General features: G+C 34.9%; 2 protein-coding genes across 2 annotated transcripts in view; both read right to left on the bottom strand.

The window, feature by feature from the left end:
• The window catches only part of LOC306848635 (synaptic plasticity regulator PANTS-like), an 806,624-nt gene that overhangs the window by 290,570 nt on the left and 494,613 nt on the right, over positions 1–21,441 (bottom strand). The window lies entirely within an intron of this gene.
• The window catches only part of dtx1 (deltex 1, E3 ubiquitin ligase), a 46,612-nt gene that overhangs the window by 11,002 nt on the left and 14,169 nt on the right, over positions 1–21,441 (bottom strand). Inside the window, exons 3-8 of the mRNA XM_079383265.1 lie at positions 12,643–13,357; positions 6,796–6,857; positions 5,821–5,982; positions 4,571–4,632; positions 4,302–4,460; positions 311–472 (exon numbers count right to left, since the gene is read on the bottom strand). Of these exons, the coding sequence (XP_079239391.1) occupies positions 311–472; positions 4,302–4,460; positions 4,571–4,632; positions 5,821–5,982; positions 6,796–6,857; positions 12,643–13,357 (1,322 nt within the window). The remainder of the gene's footprint in view (positions 1–310; positions 473–4,301; positions 4,461–4,570; positions 4,633–5,820; positions 5,983–6,795; positions 6,858–12,642; positions 13,358–21,441) is intronic.

Raw genomic sequence — 21,441 nt, 5'->3', positions numbered from 1 at the left:
TGCAGAGTTAAACTATTTAATTGAATTTAATTAAAATAAAATTTAAATAAAATCATGCCATCTCACAGGCTACTACTGCATAAATATCAGCATTAAAATTATTTCTAATAAGAATAACTTCAAAACTGTCATTTTTATCATGGCTTATATAGTGAAAATTATCTTTAAATATTAAAACTTCAAGACGTAACAGAAAGTTTATATTATTATTTAGAAATGTATTTCTAATAATTTCTGAAGAAATGTTAAAAATATATATTTTTTTATTATACTTATATTAATTTGGAATAATCAATTGAATTGAATATACCTGTATCCCAGCGGGAATGTCATAGACAATCCGTATAGTCTTGGTGTTGGAGTATCCAGGTAGAGAATGAGGAATCACGTGGTACTCCATCTTCCCAGGAGGCTGTGTGCCGGTTTTCTCCCCGTAGATGGCCTTACAGGTGGGACACTGCAGACTGCCGTCCTGAGAGCAACATCAGACACATTAAACACAACAGCAACCCATGATGAAATTCAGGAGAGCTCAGGATGGATCAGCTGGGACGTTCAGAGATGTGCATCGGAGACGTGCAGTACAATCGCACCAATATTTGTGCTTATGTTTCATGCTTTGATCCATTTCATTAAAGATGAGCAAATATGCAGTACTGACACACTGTGTGGATGCAGCTTCACACAAACGCAAACATTTTCAGTAACCAACATCATTATTGAACTCTACTCACAGGTTTTTTTTTTTTTTCTTGTTTTTTTTTGTCACCCATGATTAATTTATAATAGAGTTGTTTTGGTCAAACATAAAACCATGGTGCTTTCAACACCAAAGTCATGGGTTCAATTCCAAAATCAAGAATTAATAAAAAAATGTAAATGTGCATCTTGAATGCAATGAAAGTCACTCTAGATAAAAGCATCTGCCAGATGGATAAATGTAAATCAGGTCAACTTGACAAACGTTCAACATTCAAACTGATTGAAACACTGGTTAAACTATTTATTTATTTTTGAAATTTGGTGCATATTTCCCATTTAGGGTCATGAATGTGCATGCAAAGTTTCGACTTTATGACTTTTGTGTTGCAGCTCAAATCGAACCCCATTGGTTTCCATGCAATTAACCAAAAGTCAACACTCTGAAAAACACTAAAGAATCAGGTAAAAAAAAAAAAAAAATTGTAGCTCATCAACGCTAAAATATTAAATACATGAAAACGTATTAAATTTAAAACTTGACGTTTACTCGAAATTGAAGCCTCGTCTTCTGAATCATCCAAAGAAAATTCACTGCTTTTTTTTTTTTTATCAAAAAGTATGACAAAGGCTGTTTTTGGTTGTTGTTTTTTTTCATCTAAATTACTAGATTGCCCAAGCAAAACTGCAACTGGCAGTGCCGCCTGACGGCCCAAAGATCACGAGTATCCTGAATTGATTTTCACCCTTGTTCTGTGTGCACAGAAATTTCTCCAGATTCTCGGAATCTTTTGATGATATTACGTACTAGTGATGTCTGATTCTTTTAACAAATCGTTCTTTTGATCCGGTTCTCAGGAAGTAACCGGTCAAGCCAGTTTACAAATCAAACTGAATCGAACTTTTGTTCCAGGTTGATGATGCAAGATGCATAGCCGAAGTAGCACGTTCAACTCAAAAATAACCAAATGAGCCAGTTCAACAACTGTTGAAGTCTGCCAAAGAACAAGTTCATAAATTAAGTTATGTGTAATAAAATGGAATGACACAGGGAAAAAGTACTGAACTACTGAAATTGATATAATACTTTGTACAAACTGAAGCAGCTAGTATTAATTTCCACTGACGAGGGGCAGGATTGCTTTCTGATTACTGATAGATTTCAGCTGGTGTCTTGGCTTTCCATGCCTTTTTGCACCTCCCTTTCCTCATGTGTTCAATACCTTTTCCCATTTTATTACACATAACTTCATTTCTGAACTTATTTATTTTTTTCTTTGTATGCATGAATTACTTGGATTGTTACTGACATCTGATGAAAATTTCATGTCAACAGCAATACCTATTGTTCAATACCTATTTTGCCCGCTGTATGCTTTCTTTAAATGTCCTTGAGGGAGAGCAGTTTAACACAAAGCACTAAGAAACTGTTAGCACATCATCTTTGTGTCTCTGGAACATCTGTGTCAGCGCGCGTTCTCATTGTTATCAGACTGAGGAACAAACTGTGGAACAAGCATGTGGATATTATTGTTTTTCTCAACATGTGAAACAATGCAAACACGATAAACATTGATGACTCAAGTGCATGTACGTTCTGTACTGTAATTGGCACAGTCTGCTTTATTTCTCCGTTCGCTTTGCTTGAGCTTGAATGTTTTTGTTCTTTATGTGTGTGTATATATAAATAAATAAAGCAGACCGTGCCAATTACAGTACAGAACATACATGCACTTGAGTCATCAATGTTTATCGTGTTTGCATTGTTTCATTATATATATATATATATATATATATATATATATATATATATATATATATATATATATATATATATATATATATATATATATATATATATAAATAATTTTTTTTTTTTATTAAACCCCTTTTCAATCAAAAGAAAACCTTAAGATATAACGGAACTTTGTTGTAGAACACTGTTGTTTAAAATGCCTAATTATTACCTTGCTCAGAAATCGTGACAAAAACTTGATTATTAAAAATAATGTCTTTCTCATTAAACCTCATATGTGACCCTGGACCACAAAACCAGTCTTAAGTGTCCATTTTTCAAAATTTAGATTCACACATCATCTGAAAGCTGAATAAATAAGCTTTTTTTAAAAAAAAAATAAGAATTTTCTCAATATTTAGATTTTTTTATTTATTTTATTTGAAAATCTGGAATCTGAGGGTGCATGTCCAAATGAAGTCCTGAGCAATGCATATTACTAATCAAATTTTTTTGATATATTTACGGTAGAAAATTTACAAAACATCTTCATGGAACATGATCTTTATTTATTATCCTAATGATTTTTGTCATAAAAGAACAATCTATAATTTTGACCCATACAATGTATTGTTGGCTATTGCTACAAATATACCCCAGCGACTTAAGACTGCTTTTGTGCTCCAGAGTCACATATAAACAAATATTTGAATATCCGTTTTTTATGAGCACAAATATTCAAATACAATATTTTTGAAAAATGCCCATCCCTAGTCAGAAATGGATTCCATCAAAAACATCTTAATTTGTGTTCTGAAGATGAACAAAGGTCTTACAGATTTGGAATGATATAAGGGAGAGTAATTAATGACAGAATTTTTATTTTGGGGTGCGCTATCCCTTTAAGGAACCAATGAACCATTTTTCTGAACATCATTGAACCAAAATGTCCAAAAGAACCTGTTTGCCGAATTGAATCGGACTTTGCATCCTTATTATATAGTGTAGATGATGAGATATTCAGTCTTCACAATATTACGTTGAAGGACATTATTATGAAATCATTCCACAATTAGTAGACGCACATGCCCAGGGTGCTGATTCACAGTAGAAAATGAGAGTAAAGAGACAGAACAACAACAACAAAATAAAGACAGCAACAACAACAGACGCTCACATTGACAAGCGCTTGCATGAGAGGGTTATGAGATTGCAGCAACTTTAGCTTAAATGAGTACAAAGACATTTTGTATCTGTCATAACTTCTAAAAATTAATACAGCAGACGCTGGACAAAGATGAAGCTTTCTAGAGCGCATGTGTCAACCACCTGCTTTTGCGCACGCTACCTTGAAAGGCCAGCATAAATGTACAAAACCTATAAGATACTCTATTTATACCCAATTATGTTACTGACCTGTTGCCAATTAACTTTATTAGCGGCAAAATATTCCTCCAGCTGTTTCTTTTTAGTATCACTACTTTTCCAACTTTTTTGAGAAGAGCATCAAATTCAAAAATTTTTCATTAAATGGTACATGTCCTCAGTTTATAGATTTGATATGCTTTACTATGTTCTACTGTTAATATAATATGGATTTATGAGATTTGCAAATAATCGCATTGTGTTTTTATTTACATTTTACAGCGTCCCAACTATTTTGGGAGAGTATTTTTTTATTTTTATGGTTTTAGTTTTAGTTAACTATAACAACCCTGTAAAGGTTTTCTTCAGTGTTTTCTGTAGCTTTGATTTTTGACAAACTGCATGGAAACCAATGTGGGTCAACTTGACTCACAAAAATCCCCCCTAATGTACAATAAAACAGACTGATATGACCATGTCCTTCATGTGCCTGTGTTCTGACCTTATTGCCGTTGTTGTACATGGCCACCAGACACAGAAGATGGTACATGTGTCCGCACTTTCCCAGTTTGCCGACCAGCTCGGGCTTGATGCCTTTGTGGCTCAGCACTCCCTCGTATCCGGACGCGGTGGACAGTCGCTCCATGCAGATGGTGCAGTCCTGACGGATATCAACAGTGAGTAACACTGACAGACATCTGCTGCCTCACTCATTAGCTCTGCTAGTAAACAACACAACGCTCGGCTGACCACATGACCATCATCAATCACCTCATCGGGAGCCGTCTTGATCTTCTCTGTGTAGCGCCGAACCACGTCCTCTGAGCTTTTACCTGAAATACGAGACAAAACGAACGCTGATTTAGATCCGAATCAGACAGTGAGCCACTTAATTTTAATATTTGAACTCTTCCTTAAACCATTCTTAATTTATGCCTTTTTGTTAAAATCATTCCTAGTTAGCTTACTTGCATGCTAAAAATAATTTAACCATTTCTAAATGCACATTTTTATAGAGTTAAGCTGGACACTTGAATGGTGAAATAAAATTGAAAAAAATAAAATAAATAAATATGCAAAAAGAAAATTAAATATGAAACACAAATAACAGTCATATACACCTCTGTACGGAGTAAAGCTGTTTATTTGAAAGTTAAAATAAAATATACAAAAAAAATGAAATATACAAAAATAAAATAAAATACAAAACAATATTTCTGTACACCTTTGTAAAGGGTTAAGCTGTTTACGTGAATAAAAATAAAAGAAAGTAAAATATATACAAATAAAATATACAAAAATATAAAATTTGAAAAAACAATTCTATACACCTTTGTAAATAGATAAGCTGTTTACTTGAATGAAAACCAAATAAAATTAAAATACAAAATAAAATCATTTCTATACACCTCATAGAATTAGTCTGTTTACTCAAAATACAAAATAAAATTAAATGAGAAGAATAGAAATATAGATATATGCCCCTGTTTACTAAAAACCTAATAAATATAAGATTGCAGACAGAAGCTGGTGTGTTTATTAGGCTCCATATGACTGGAAAGCCACATAAGACAAATCCCAGATTTTAAAGCTCTTTATTTTCTACACCACTAGCATTAATGCTTTATTTGTAAATCCTTTTTACATTGAATGACGTTAAAGAGAGGATCTGTCAAATTTAGCTGACAAATGTAGTCTTCAGAACACAGAGCGTCAGTGTTTATATCTCAAAGCGGCTTTACTCTGGTGACCTTTAGCGCATGAACACACACCTGCTGTCTGGACTTTCAATACACTATTGATTCCTGCCACTTGATTTGTGCAGGAACGGAGGCACAAAAACAAATCTATAAGCACGACGTTAAGCAGATCTATGGTAACACGGTCCAGGTGCTGTAATGTAAGAGGAACCTTGTCACTTTCCGTTGTCACTCGATTCACACAAAGTCTGCTCTGCTCAGATCAGCAAAAAAGTCAGACAGAGAATCAATGGCTAGACAAACACACACACACACGCTCACCTTTGCGGAGGTGCTTTTTCTTGGTCTTGCGTCGGATGCTGTTGATCCCCGGCACGGGTTTCAGGTCGCTCTTGCTGATCGCCGGTGGATGCAGGATCGGTTTAGGAGCCCGAGTCAAACACACGGGGAGCCCGGCAGCACACATGAGGATGCCAGTCATTCCTGACACAAATACACAAATATATGCTTCAGCTGTAGATCATGGCACTATAAGGCCAAGATCATGGGTTCAATTCCCGGGAAATGCATGAGCTGATAAACTGTATACCTTGAATGCAATGCAAGTCGCTTTGGATAAAAAGCATCTGTCAATTGCATTAATGTAATAGCATAAATGTTTCTTAATTAATGTATTTTGTTCAAATCTTTCATTGATTATTCATACATGTTTAACAAAATAATTGCTACATATTTATACACAGTTAAGCTGTTTACTTGCATGTTAAAGTGAAACAAAATAAAACCATTTCTGTACTCCTACATACAGAGCTTACTTGCATGTTAAAATAGAACAAAAAAATTCTATACACTTTTAGTGAGTTAAGCTGTTTACCCGCAAAATAAAATTGACATTAATTCTTCATCCTAAATTCTTTATTTGTGTCTTTGTTAAAATCATTTGTTGGTACATAGTTTACTGGTCTTTGCATGAAAATAAAATAAAATAAATAACTGATATACATCTTTGGACACAGTTAAGCTGTTTACTTGCACATCAAAATAAAATAATAAAAAATGATTTCTTTACCCTTTTGTACGGAGTTAAGCTGTTTATTGCAAAATAAAATATATGTTAATTCTTTAATTCTAAATTATTAAAATTAAAAACTTTTAATATACAAGTTTACTTGTATATTAAAATAAAATAAAACATTTCTATAAACTTTTGAACAGAATTAAACCAAATAAATATAGTTTCTGTCATGCCGATAAAGTTCTTTACACTGGAGTGAATTTGATTCTGTGGTGTAGTACCTGCTAATGCAGGATGGACCGGTCCTGACCCAGTGAGATTCTTTACAGGAAGTGCAGGAACCCTAAAGATGACAGGAAACAGACAATGATCCATATGAACTGAATCATTTACATCTGATAATCTGTAAGAGACCATCCAAACCTCTGATTATGAGAAATAAATGTCCCAAAACATTGTTTGTTCATCGAGACACCCTAAAACTAAAACGGCAAGGGATAGAAGTATCGCTTTTTATTTTAGTTTTTTCATTTATATATTTATTATTGAAATGTTGTTATATGCATGCGTCAATTTTATTTAATTTCTTTATTTTCTTAAATATGTGGGTATATAGTATTTATAGAGTTGTAACGTTTAGTTTTAGTTACTTTTTCTTATTTGTAATTCGCTTTGGACAAAAGCGTCTGATAAATGACAAAAGTAAAAGTAAGTAAAACTCACAACCTTCCTCGTCTGCTAATGCATCAGCATCCAGTAACAAACACTAAAGCCTGATCACACAAGCTGAAGTTGCATCAGCGAGTGTCATTAAAGCTTATCAGATCACATGAGGAACAAAAGCTTAATAAAGGACAGAAAATGAGACTCTTCATCCCGAGGAGAGAAGATCCAGCATGTGAACATGCATTAATCTCATGTCTGGAGAATCCCTGTTTAATTCAGACCTGAGAGCTTCAGCCACAGATCCGATCAGTGTGAACAAGAGAAATTAAACCAGATGATGATGATAATAATAGGGGGAAAGGGAAGTGGTGTGTGGCCAAGTATTGTGACCCATACTCGGACCTTGTGCTCTGCATTTAACGCATCCAAGTGTACACTCAGTAGTGAACATACACCCGGAGCAGTGGGCAGCCAATGCTGCGGCGCCCGGGGAGCAGTTGGGGGTTCGGTGCCTCAGTCGTGGTATTGAGGGTGAAGAGAGTGTTGGTTATTCACTCCCCCACCTACGAGTCGAACCCACAACCTTTGGGTTACAAGTCCAACTCTCTATCCATTAGGCCACGACTGCCCTAATAGATGCTGCATTGTAATACATGATTAGAAAGTTAAACTTTGCCAAAAGAAAACGAGGATGTGGGGTTATTTATTAGTATTATAATTAATTGAAACTAAAACCATAAAAAAAACTATTGTTACTTGAAATAATCTTAAAATCTTAACTGAAATAAAATATAAATCATAAAATATAAAAGCTAGTTGCCAAGGCAACATTTGTCATTTTTACTAGTTTAATTTATATAAAATAACTAAAACTGAAATAAAATTGTAAGTGTAATAAAATAGCAATAAAAATGAAAAAAAAAAAAAAAATTACATTAAAAAGGATGTTGTTGGTTGCCAAGGTGTTGTTATGTGGTTGCTAGGTGCTTAATGCTAATTATTTATGATAAAATAAAATTAAATATAAAAATAAACATTTCATTAAAACAAAAAATTATAATAAATAAATAAATAATTAAATAAGAACAAATGAATAAATAGAAAAAAATCAAGGAAAAAAATAATAAAAAAAATAATGTCATACAAAATAAAAATCTAAAAAATTCTGAAATAATAACAAAGCAAATAAATAAAAAATAAGTAAATATAAATAAAAATACAATAAATATTCATAATTAATAAATAATAAATCCAAGGAGACAGAATGCTACAATAAAATAAAATAAAATATTTGTAAATAAAGAATCAAATAATAAATCAATATAAAAATAATTATTTAAAATTAAAAATAATGTACAAAATAATTTCTATACAACTTTGCACAGTTAATCTGTTTACTTGCATGTTAAAATGAAACAAAATAAAAGCATTTCCATACACCTTCACACAGAGTTAAGCTGTTTTGCATGAAGTTAAACAGAGCGTTTCGCATCGATACGGATCAGGAAACGGTTGTGCTTGGCTCGTATCATGTTTATCTCATATTTCTCATGCAGCGAGTCAAAGCCCTGCTGCTGATGGAGCCACGAAAGCGAGATCCTACCGTCTGTCCTCGTCTGAGTCTCCATCCGTCTCCATCATCTCTGCTGATCCCAATAAACACCAAACACACACAACACAAACTTCCTCTTCTGATCACACACACACCAGCTGTGACAGGAAGTCAAACAGGAAGTCAGAGTCAGTTTTAGAGGTGATTTGAACTCTGTGTTCAGTGACTTCAGACTCATGTTTACATGCGTTTACTGAATGAAACGAGCCAAAAACAAGATACTACTGAATCTGCCTCACATACCGTTATAAAACTACCGTACCATGGTACAGTAAGACATCACATGGTAATATATCATGATTCTGTCCGGCATGTTTCTAAATGATTATCACAGAGATATATCTGAATTACACCATTTAACTGATGAATCATACACTGGTCTATATTCGTAATTAAAGAGATGTCATGATAGCAATAAACTACAAATACAAATTTAATCATAATGCTCCTATGGATTATGATGAATAATGAAGATGTTTGAAATGTACATCTGATTTATAGAATTACGACATAATTCAATGAATTGTAAAAATAAAATAAAATAATGATTTTGCTTAATTGGCCTATAGGTTATGATCAATAATGAACATGTTTGAAATGTACATCAGATTTATAGAAAATTAATTGCAAAAATAAAATAAAATAAAATAATGATTTTGCTTAATTGGCCCATATATATGAAGGTTAATAAGAGCATAACTATTACATAAATGAGTTGCAGTGTGATTTAACTATGGAATGAGATTAAAGTATGGGAGCATGGTGTAAACTGCAGATACTGTACCACCGTAAGTGTGTGTATCAGGTCTGTCTCTGTCTGTGTGGGGCATCAGAATCTGTCAGATTCTGCCCTCTAGTGGTGGTGCTAAAATCACATGTGGTCAGACTTTAGTAGAGCAATATACAAGCCCCTTCTGTGTTTAAAAACAAAGAAATATATATATATATATACATACACATATACACATCTTTGTTTTTCTTCTGATACTCCTATGGATATAGGATATAAATTGTCTTTACCTGCTGTAGAGACGCATGTGCAATAAAGATCTGCTTTATCAATGCATGAGTGGACTATCCGAAGGAATCAAACTGAATCACAAATCAAATCAAATAAAAAAATAAAATAAATAAAAAATAAAATATTTTAAAATATAAAATAAAAATCAGCACAATCTAAAATAAACTAAATAAAAAATATATAAAATATTAAATAAAATAAAAAAGGAAATAAATAGCCCATGGCCCAGTAAAAAGTGTCAAAACTGTTTTATATAGATATATAAATTTGTTAACCAGCCAATAGCTGAAACTCACTATATAAGTGGTAGTTAATAAAAAAAATGTCATTGCATTAATATGAACACCACAGCGTCTATGACAGATCTTCACTGAAGCGGTTCTCACTTTCTAGTTTGTTCACGTCATAATTCATGTCATAACACTGCTGTTTTGTGCATGTGTGATGCTTGTTTATACCACGCTATCTGCTGGAGTGTGTTTGTGTTTATGCACATGTACAGGTAGTGTGATACATGTGTGTGTGTGTGTGCGTGAGCGTTAACCACACTCTTCCTGTGTGTGTGAACCGCTCGCCTGGGAACAAAGCGAACTCATCTGTATTCACAATCTCTCTTTTTTTGTTTCTGTTCATCTCTGCTCTGCTCTCTGTGTTTCTGCTGAAGTGTGTTTGTGGTTTCAGAAAACATCTCCACTTTACATTTACTAGGATTTACATCCCTTCAAGTGCTTTACTGTGTGTGTATTGTGTGTGTGTGTGTCCCTGCTGAGGCTCCGTTTTGCCTTGATCCATTATTCATCTTTTCCCCCGTGTATCACAGGCTGGACGGCAAACAATTCACACAGACACACACACACAAACGCACATACACACACACACACACACACACACACACACACACACACGCATGCGGTTAAACTCGACCAGAGACACTCTCAAACAATGATTTTCACACGCTCACAGGAAAGGACAAGATTTATAGATGCATTACACCATCACCATGTGTGTGTGTGTGTGTGTGTGTGTGTGTGAGTGCATGAGTGAGTGCGTGCGTGCGTGTGTGTGTGTGCGCATGAGTGAGTGTGTGCGTGTGTGTTTGACTGATTCAGTGTCACAGCGCAAAAGGACACTATTGATTATTTCCCTGTTCAAGCTGATTAATCTCTACAAAACTGAAAGGATCAATAAACAAAGATGAGAATGATGCAAAGAAGTGCAAATGGGTCAAAATAAAGATCAACTGTATTTATAACAACAGGCAGAAAGACAGAACGACAGATAGATAGACATATAGACAGATTTTGATAAATGTCTCAGAAAACAGGAATTATATTGTATATTTTGAATCTCCAGTGCACTTATCTTGATGTAAGGTGGCTTCGATATTTGTACTGAAGAAATCTTTTTCAACCGAACCCCCAACTGCTCCCCGGGCGCCGCAGCATAAATGGCTGCCCACTGCTCCGGGTGTGTGCTCACGGTGTGTGTGTGTGTTCACTGCTGTGTGTGTGTGTGTGTGTGTGTGTGTGTGTTCACTGCTGTGTGTGTGCACGTTGGATGGGTTAAATGCAGAGCACGAATTCCGAGTATGGGTCACCATACTTGGCTGTATGTCACTGAACTTCACTTCACATTTATATTTCACTGCATACAGTAATTGCTCTGCAGTAAAGCCATTCAAACCAGTTCAATTTTTGCTGATGATATTCGGGGGGGTTTTTCTGCCTGCGGCAATTATGAGTGAAACATCACGTCTTCATTGTGTATCAATGTAACAGTGCCACCTCGAGGAATAAAGATGCATTGCACATATTGAGTTATCCGATATGTAAATATAGTTGGCAGGAAAAATATACAACAAACCTAATGGTTAGAGAGTTGGACTTGTAATCCAAAGGTTGTGGGCTCGAGTCCCCGGCCGGCAGGGATTGTAGGTGGGGGGAGTGAATGTCCAGCGCTCTCTCCACCCTCAATACCACGACTGAGGTGCCCTTGAGCAAGACACCGAACCCCCAACTGCTCCCCGGGCGCCGCAGCATAAATGGCTGCCCACTGCTCCGGGTGTGTGTTCACGGTGTGTGTGTGTTCACTGCTGTGTGTGTGTGTTCACTGCTGTGTGTGAGTGTGTGTGTGTGTGTTCACTGCTGTGTGTGTGCACGTTGGATGGGTTAAATGCAGAGCACGAATTCCGAGTATGGGTCACCTACTTGGCAGTATGTCACTTCACTTCATTATATATATATATATATATATATATTATTTATTTATTTATTTTTTTTTTTTCTTGTTATATTGTTTATACAATAAACGATTAATCTCTATTAAAATAAAAGTTTTTGTTGACAATATGAGTGTGTACTGTGTATATTTATTATGTATATATAAATACAAACACATGCATGCATATTTAAGAAAAATATGTTATGTTTATATATTAAATATATTTATATATAAAATATAAATATATAAATGTATATACATGTAAATATTTTCATTTTCAGCATATACTGTATGTGTGTGTATTTATATATACATAATAAACATATACAGTACACATATATTATGTAGACAAAAACTTTTATTTTGGATGCGATTAATCGAGATTAATCGTTTGACAGCACTAATTGTTTATAATGAATAGATTGAGGAATACTAAGAAAGCTGATGTCTAACTTTAAAAAATGTAAGAAGCGAGAGGGTAGCGAATGATGTCCCGGGTCACTAAAGACCCGAGGTATGCATTTAAGGGTTAAGAAAGAGAAAAGACGTTCTGGAACATGTTTGGAAAACAGCAGAAACAGTGTCACATGATCTCAAATCATCTCTTACCCAGGAGGGACAGATCCTCGGCTGGCCGTCACTGTGATCCGCTGCGTTCCCGGCCGGTTCAGATTGTTCTGTCCATTAATAGTAAGCGCTTGATTGGACGGCAGCGTCACGATCGCAGGAGCGCAGCGGAATTTTACACCATTCATCTCCACCTTCCCCCCTCCTCCTCCACCTCCCACCGATATGTTGTTATGGTGTCCCCTGGCAACGGTCGTCGCGGGCGACCAGAGGGAGGAGCCAGCGAAGGTGTTGCTCTGCCTGACGACGGCGGTGGCTCCGCCCTCCGTCCCGTACAGCTTCCTCCTCTGCTGCAGCGCCAGGATAGCGTTGGATGCGGCCCTTGTGCTGTGGACCAGCATGCACTGCTGACAGGTGCAAGGCGTTCCTGAGCTGGTGCCCACTGGCCAGGACTGGGATTTGGGGATGGATCCGGCGATGAGAGGGTACGCCAGGTCCATCCGTCGGCGGATGCGCCGCTTCCTCTGGCTCTGCCGGTTGGTTTGGGACATCCCATCGAAGTCTACCACATAGCTGAAGCCCAGAGAGCTCAGGTCCAGCCAGGGGTGCTGCTTCTCATAGGCGTTCTGGATGCTGACGCACAGCTCCATGTCGTACGGTGTCCAGGAGCCACAATCGTTCTCCCATTCCCACACGATGCCCTTGCCTGGAGCCGAGGACGGGTCATAGAAATTGCGCTGCACGGGACGCATTGTGCCTGTAGTGAGAAAGAGAGAGGACTCATAAATACTAATACACACCAAAAAAAATAAAAATTATTTGTTCTATTCATTTCTGAAAAGTTGTGCATGATGCGAAACTAAGGTTCATTTACATTTTTATGCATTTGGTGCATCGTGCTTTTATCCAAAGTGACTTACGTTGCATTAAAGTTATGCTTCTGACTCAGTATTTCGGTCTTGTTTTCTAGTTTAAATACCTAAACATTCTTAAATCAAGATGCATTTTCTTGAGATGCAAAATGGCTTAAGATATTAAATCTCATTTTCTAAAAAAAAATCATCAAAGCAACGAAAAGTTGCCAAAGCAACATTTCACATTTTCATTCAGTTTAACTTAGTAAAATAACTAAAACTGCAATAAAATAACTAAAACACTAATACAAATTATAAAAACACAACAAAATTACTAAAACTTTAAAATTTAATGTTAATAAGAAAACAATATTAGATAACAATACTGAAATGAAAACAATATTAATAAATATATATATATATATATATATATATATATATATATATATATATATTTTTTTTTTTTTTTTTTTTTTTTTTTTTCTCTCAATACAACACTAACCTATCAAATCCATTCCCATTTACCTGGAGAAATAGGGAACAATAGAAATATTTCAGGCTGTAACCTAATGTTTTTATTATTAATTAAACAATATTTATTTAAACAATATTCCATTTTAAGCATTTCAATTAGAGAGAAAAAAATCTGCATTTTTCTTAAAACAAATCTTCAGAAAATACAAAAGCATTACGTAGTTAATTTTTCAAATAATCCACCGATTCATTTAAATATTGTGATAAAAGAAACCCAACTAATTGCATTTACATCTTTACAAATGTGAGTTTATTATTACTGTATATCTAACAAATTAGGGTCAGAAAAATTAACTTGAAGGTAAACCAAGATATTTTTTTCTTGTTTTAAGCAAAAAAAACTCACTTCATTTTGATCATTTTTTCAGAAAACAAAGCTTAATATCTTGATAAATGTGTATTGATTTAGGAATGGTCTGATATTTGAATTGGAAAACGAGAAAAAAAAATACTTGTACAATACAAAAATAAGATGCATAACTTTAACGCAACATAATTCACTTTGGATAAAAGTGTAATGCGCCAAATGCATAAAAACGTAAAGATCTTGTTCATGCACCATGACACACTGCAGATTCAAAGCGAGAATCATGCAAAGTTTGTACAATTAAAAACTGAAATAATAGTTCCACTGAATCCTAAGATATTAGACGGTGGCTTTCTCAGATGAGCATTCGATGTGAAGCTCCAGATGGGACGTGACGGGAGGAAGATGGATGGAGGAAGAGGAAGAGGAGAGGTGAAGCAGAGCAGCACTGCTCTGTTTTACGGCTCATTAAAGAACAATTACACTCACACACATGAGCTAGTCCACACACACACACACATACTCGACTGACCTTGAGTTTCTACAGCCCAGCCCTGACTTCCCCAGCTGATGTGGATCATAACTACATTACTGACCCCAGTTCTGACCACAAAGTGTCGCATCCTTAAACTCAATTTGAAGCGCTTCGTTAAAGCGGCCAATCTTTAACCCAAAACCTGCCATATTCTCCCAGTTCCTCAAAGTATTGCTGGTGGTTAGATTACAGGTGAAGTTTCGTACGCTTGTTCTCTACTGCATGAACATTATCTACAAAAACAATGTGTTTGTATGACTAAAAATCAATTACTGCTGCATTGCAAGCTCTTAATGCAATTTTCCATGTGAGATTACCGGAGCATATCTATAAAAGCCATTCTGATCAAACTCTTCAAAACATTTACTGTGAAAAATTAACAGAATGGAAATAAAAGAGTTCAAATTAGTTGTCAAATTTTGAATATATCATTATACTGATTTCCATAATTGTATTAAACAGTAGAGAAAGCATCACTGAATTTATCAAATTTATTGCTATACCTGGAGAGATGAGGAGAAATATGAGTCTTTTACAAGCTGTTAAAAATACTTTGATTACCAGTAAATTAAAACAAACAGTTTGAAGCATTTCATTCAAACACAGAAAAAAATAAGAATATTTCTTGAAAAATATTTATTTTAAAACAAAAGACAAAAATCCATCAAAATAACCTGTGTAAAATTATTTAAAGCTCTACCAGTTTATTGTGATGTGTGATCAGTTATTTACATCTTTAAAAATGTGAGTTTATTTTATTGTATAAATTAATCCATAATTAGATTCTGTTTAAAGAATTACAGTTCGCAGAGAAATAAAATCAGAATATGTATTTGAAAAAAAGAGAGAAATTAACATCCTGTCAAATCAAAGTAAAATAGTTTAAAATCCATCCATTTTTTGTGATATTGTGATAAAAGACAACCAACTAATGTGATTAACATCTTTAAAAAGTGAGTTCATTATTATATTTTATAAATTGTCCCATTATTAGATCCCGTTTGAAGCATTTCAATTAAAGAGAAAAAAAACACCAGAATTTTTCTAGAAAAATATTTTTACAAAAATGATCATCCTATCAAATCAAGGTAGTAAAACTATTTAAAATCCACCCATTCGTTGTAATATTATGATAACTAATGTTGAAATGTGTAAAAAATGTGAGTTTATTATTGTATCTTATAAATGAACCCATAAATGATGGGAGATGGAAATGTGCTGTATTACAGGAATTACAGTCGACAGCTCTGGAGATTTGGCTCTTTGCTCATTTCCTGGATCTGCATGATAATATCTGCCCTCAGCCCTGATGGAGATGACCAGCAGGTCTGACTTTGCTCAGGCTCAGTGTGACGTACAGCAAGGACATGTGTGTCAAAACACATTATAACCTTTTTATTTCCTTTCCTTTAAAAAAAAAAAAAGGGGCAGTCGTGGCCTAATGGTTGGAGAGTCGGAGAGTCTCATGTCTGGCAGGGATTGTTGGTGGGAGGAGTGAATAACCAGCACTCTCTCCACCTTCAACCCTGAGCACTTCAACGGTGAGACCCTTGAGCAAGGCACAAAACCCCCGACTGCTGCCTGGGCACCGCAGCATTGGCTGCCCACTGCTCCGGGTGTGTGTTCACGGTGTGTGTGTGTGTGTGTGTGTTTCACTTCTCACTGCTGTGCGTGTGCACTTGGATAGATTAAATGCAGAGCACAAATTCCAAGTATGGGACACCATACTTGGCCACAAGTCACGTCCTTTCCTTTAACATACAAAAAGATGCAAAGAAGTGTACATCTGATGAGGTTTTACACTATTAAGAATATATAGTGTATGCACACACACACACATATATACAACAGTATGTTCTGTTCCCAGACTTTCACTGAGATCAACACTTGAACACAGAGTTAAGGAAAACACACACACACACACACACACACACACAAACACACAGTTTCTCCATGTCCTTCCTGTATACGCTGGTCACATCCTGCCGGATCCTCCGATGATCTTCTCCTCATCTGTTCTCTTCCCTGAACCCAAACCTCACACTTTCCCTCACTCTGGTTTCCGCTCTCTCTTCCCATCAGTCTGTCTGGACCGCGGGTCATTTTCTCTCAAAGCATCAGACTTCTGGACCAGTCTGGACCAGTTAGCAGCTTATTCTGGTCATTTAAAGAGACCAGCTGACTGATCATATTATATTATATTATATTATATTATATATTAAAGCTCTCTCTTATTTTAATTCACCCCTTCAACAACTGAAAACCTGGATATATGAGGTAGTTTAATTTTAGTGTGATTTGTAGACCAGGAAAAGTCATGTAAATTAATAAAATTGCAAAGCGCTATGGATATTTTTAAATATCTAAATATTAAATATTTTTCTATTTATCCTAAGCTCTAACATATTTTGAGTAGAAATTGAGAGTATAAAAATATATATTTCTTTATTTAATATTTTTAGATATATTTTAGAGTTTTTATACTCTCAATTTTTATATATATATTGAAATCCCTCAACAACTGAAAACCTGGATATATGAGGTCACCTAATTTTGAGTGATTTATAAAGCTGGAAATGTCGTGTAAATAAAAAATAAAAAAATCATAAAGCACCATAGACATTTTTATACATTATAGAAAAAAATAATGAAATGATGAAATGATTAAATGATCAAAATTAATAAAATCATATAGCGCAATGGGCATTTTTATACATTTTGAGAGTAACAATTTTTTTAATAAGAAGTCACATGGTCTTCAAATATTGTTGTATTGTCATATTTTTTCTTTAAATATTTTATTTATTAAAATGTTATATATTGTTTATACATTAATAATTTTTTCTAGTTATTTCAATCCCCCCAAAAATCAGTTAAAAAATTTAGAATAAAAAATATATTTTTTAGAATCCTTATAAATCACTAATGACTGGAATATTGTTGTGAACAATGGTGGGGCTTCAGAAGGTTTAGAACAACTGCTGTTTTATCCTAATACAGACACAGAAGCATGTCATTTTGTCATTGCAACAGATACACACTTTGGCTTCACTGCACTAGTGGGAATCTTGTGAGGCTGCTAGTTAGCAGAGAGTTACTGCAGAGCTTGCAGTTTAGTTGCAACACAAAAAGACTTAAAAGACTGTAGCTGTAAGCCATAACAGCAGAACACACACACACACACACACACACACACACACAGAGAGAGAGAGACGAATCGTGACCGTCTGTGCCAAAGGAAGCTGGTACAAACAAAGTGTCCGCTGCCCCTGTGAACGCCTAGCATGTGAGCGTCAGCGCCTGTTATGTCCACTTCACTAAACACACACACTGTATGATGTACTACAGTAAACTCTGAGGTACAGTAGAAGCTTTGCAGTGTTTCAGATAAGACCACTGTATTTCCTGCAAGAGAAAACCAAAGCGCATTCTTTCACACGCTCATGCACATATTCAGTGGAAAACCCCGTCATAAACCAGAGCACTTCAACACCTCCACTTTTCTCACACGCTATCTGTGGGCGGAGCCTCCAACCAAACTATCTGGGGGGGCGGAGCTTGTCATTTAGCTGCCTTCAAAACATGTCAGAAGGATTTCTGATGAGTACCAAGATGAGTTTCAAGATGAGTACCTGAATTGGCTTCACAGTACATCAACACACACACACACACACACAACATCAGTACTTTAACATTTTGACAGCACTGGGCACGACATATAATTGGTAAACTTTCCTTGTCGCTCGTGGCATGCCTACAGCATGTCAAAGAATTATGTGAAATGGGTAAAACAGATAGCTAAAACTAAAACCATTACAAAAAGTTATTTGATATAAAAAACAAACCTATTTTTTTTTAACTAATTGCAATGGAATCATTTCTCATTTTAATTTAGTTTGCCTTTAAGTACAAAAATGTGTAAAACTGAAATAAACATGAATAAAAACTATATAGAAAAATCTTAAAAATGACAAAATTACTAAAATAAAAACAAAAACAAACTATTTCAAACTATTTTAAAAACTATAATTTCTCGATGATGATATTGGGTGACACTAATCATTGAGCCTTTTAATTTTCACTTGCATTTTCAAAAAAACCCCCCCCCCAAAAAAAAAAAAAACAGATCATTATATATATATATTTTTTTTTTTTTTTTTTTTTTTTTAATATTTTTGTTTTTTTTTTTCAGTCGCTGCATTGCTAAGAAGAACAAGCAACAAACCAGTTTAATTGTATTATTATTAATATAAGTACAGATATATAATAAAATGCATGTGTGTAATAAAGTATAATAAAAATATAATAAATTAGTTTTTATTCATATTTCAAATTAAATTTCATTTTAATTTTAGTAAGTTTTGTTTTTATTGTTTTATTGATTCGTACGTAATAAAATATAATAAAAATATTATACACTGTTTATTAATATTTAGAATTACTTTATATTTTCCATTTTCTTTTTGATTTTTAATAAGTTTAGTTTTTGCCATTTTTATTCTTTTTTTTTTATATGTCTGTCATTTTTATTTCAGTTAACATTTATTTTAAGTAACAAAAGACTTTAGATTTTCTTTAACGATAAGAATCTTGTTTAAAACTTTGTGTCAGAAAGTAAAATACAGTAAGTGTATAGACTAAAGGCCGTGGCATGTTCTGCCTGATTAAAATTCATCTTGAGACTGCAGTTCCTTCTAAGAGCACCTTTGGCTGTCATTCCTAATGAGCAAAGTGGAAACTGTGGCCGTACGCTACTCCATTCTGGATCGGCCGCATGGGGAGCTGCTGCCAAAAAGCATCTGGCTGATATTATTCATCTCACCAGTCAAGACAAGGCAAGTGCTGACCAGACAGAGAGAGAGAGAGAGAGATGAGGTGTCTTGGCTCTCCTACATAACCTTTACGGTTAATTGTTTTAAAATGCTTCAGTGTGCAAACTTTAAGCGTGATATTAATACAGAAATGGTTGCAGTAATGAACTGCCCTGCAAGTGAGACGGCTGGTAAATACACACATGACACCTAAAGCTGCGGTGTGCGATGTTTAACTAGTTTCTGGTGTGTTCAAACTCAACCAATGATGTGATTTTGGGGGCGGGGCTATCTGTGTGCCTGACGAATAGAAGATGAGGGGAGGAGCATAAGGAAACAATCATCATTTTTTTACAATAGGGTGTGTTTCATTAACGGTGCAGAAATTAACTAGCAGCTCCAACATAAACTTGTATTGAAAAGTTTAGGGTTTCAATGTTTTTGAAATAAGTCTCTTCTGCTCATCAAGGCAGCATTTATTTGATCAGAAATGCTGTAAAAATGTGAAATATTATTAGTATGTACACTGCCCTCCAAAAGTTTGGAAACACCCCAACCGTCCAACAAGACAATGACCCCAAGCACATCGAAAATCAGTTTTTTCTATGTATGAACTGTTTATGTAATAAAATATGTTTTCGTAGTTTGTGTTGTCCATTATCAGTGCAAAATTATCACAAATTAAAAAGGATTCATGCCAAAATTGTCCAAAACCCCACTTTTCTAGGGCATTTCCAAACTTTTGGAGGGCAGTGTAAACTAGCTGTTTTCTATGTGAATATGTGTTCAAATGTCATTTATTTCTGTGACCAAAGCTGAGTTTTCAGTATCATTACTCCAGTGTCACACGATCTTCAGAAATCATTCTAATATGCTGATTTCCTGCTCAAGAAACATTTCTGATTATTATCAATGTTGCAAACAGTTGTGCTGCACAATATTGTTGTGGAAACTGTGATACATTTTATTTTTCAGGATGTTTTGATAAATCAAAAGTGGAAAAAAACAGAATTTATTTGAAATAGAAATCTTTTGTGACATTATAAATGTCTTTACGGTGACTTTTCATCAATTTAATGCATCCTTGATGAATAAAAGTATTCATTTTTATAAAAAGACCCCAAACTTTTGAACTCTTGTTTTGTTTTCTGGGAAACTGCTCTCTAAAAGTTACCTGTTCACACAGTCACATTCGTAAGTTTCATTCTCAGTAAGAACACGCAGGTATGAGACTCTATACACGTAAATCTCCTACAAAAAAAACTCTTAGACAACACAAACCTGTATTCAAGGAAGACACTCACACATCTGTGACCACACACATCAGCGTTCACACATCAGTTTCTCACGGTCAAAGCAGAAAATCTTAATATGTCAACTATCTGTCTCTGAGGTAAACCAAAACATCACAGCCAATCACACTCACACAAAACATAATCGATCATGACCTGAACCCTCACCTCTAGAAACACGACCCATCTACTTTCTGGCAGATGAACTATTTGACAGCAGCATGAAGGGCAAAAAGTAGCCAGATGCATAAAACAAACTTTAAGACCAAGCAGAAACACCTGCCAACTGGCTGCTTTGGCACTGGACTGAAATAAAGCTCTCTGTTCTTGGCCAGAGCTCACAGCCAATCAGATATCACATAGCCAAATGAATATTCATGACCCAAGAGTGGCTGGCCAACCAGGGACCACAGGCTATTATGACTGAATTAGAGTCATACAAAATTAGTCAAACTAATTTTCCATATATTTGCCATTGCATTTGTTATGAAATACAAGTAAAGTACTG

This window comes from Barbus barbus (genome assembly GCF_936440315.1).
Source record: "Barbus barbus genome assembly, chromosome: 28".
Classification (NCBI taxonomy): domain Eukaryota; kingdom Metazoa; phylum Chordata; class Actinopteri; order Cypriniformes; family Cyprinidae; genus Barbus; species Barbus barbus.
The sequence above is the reverse complement of the archived record's forward strand: the minus strand, read 5'-3'. Positions and strand labels throughout refer to the sequence as shown.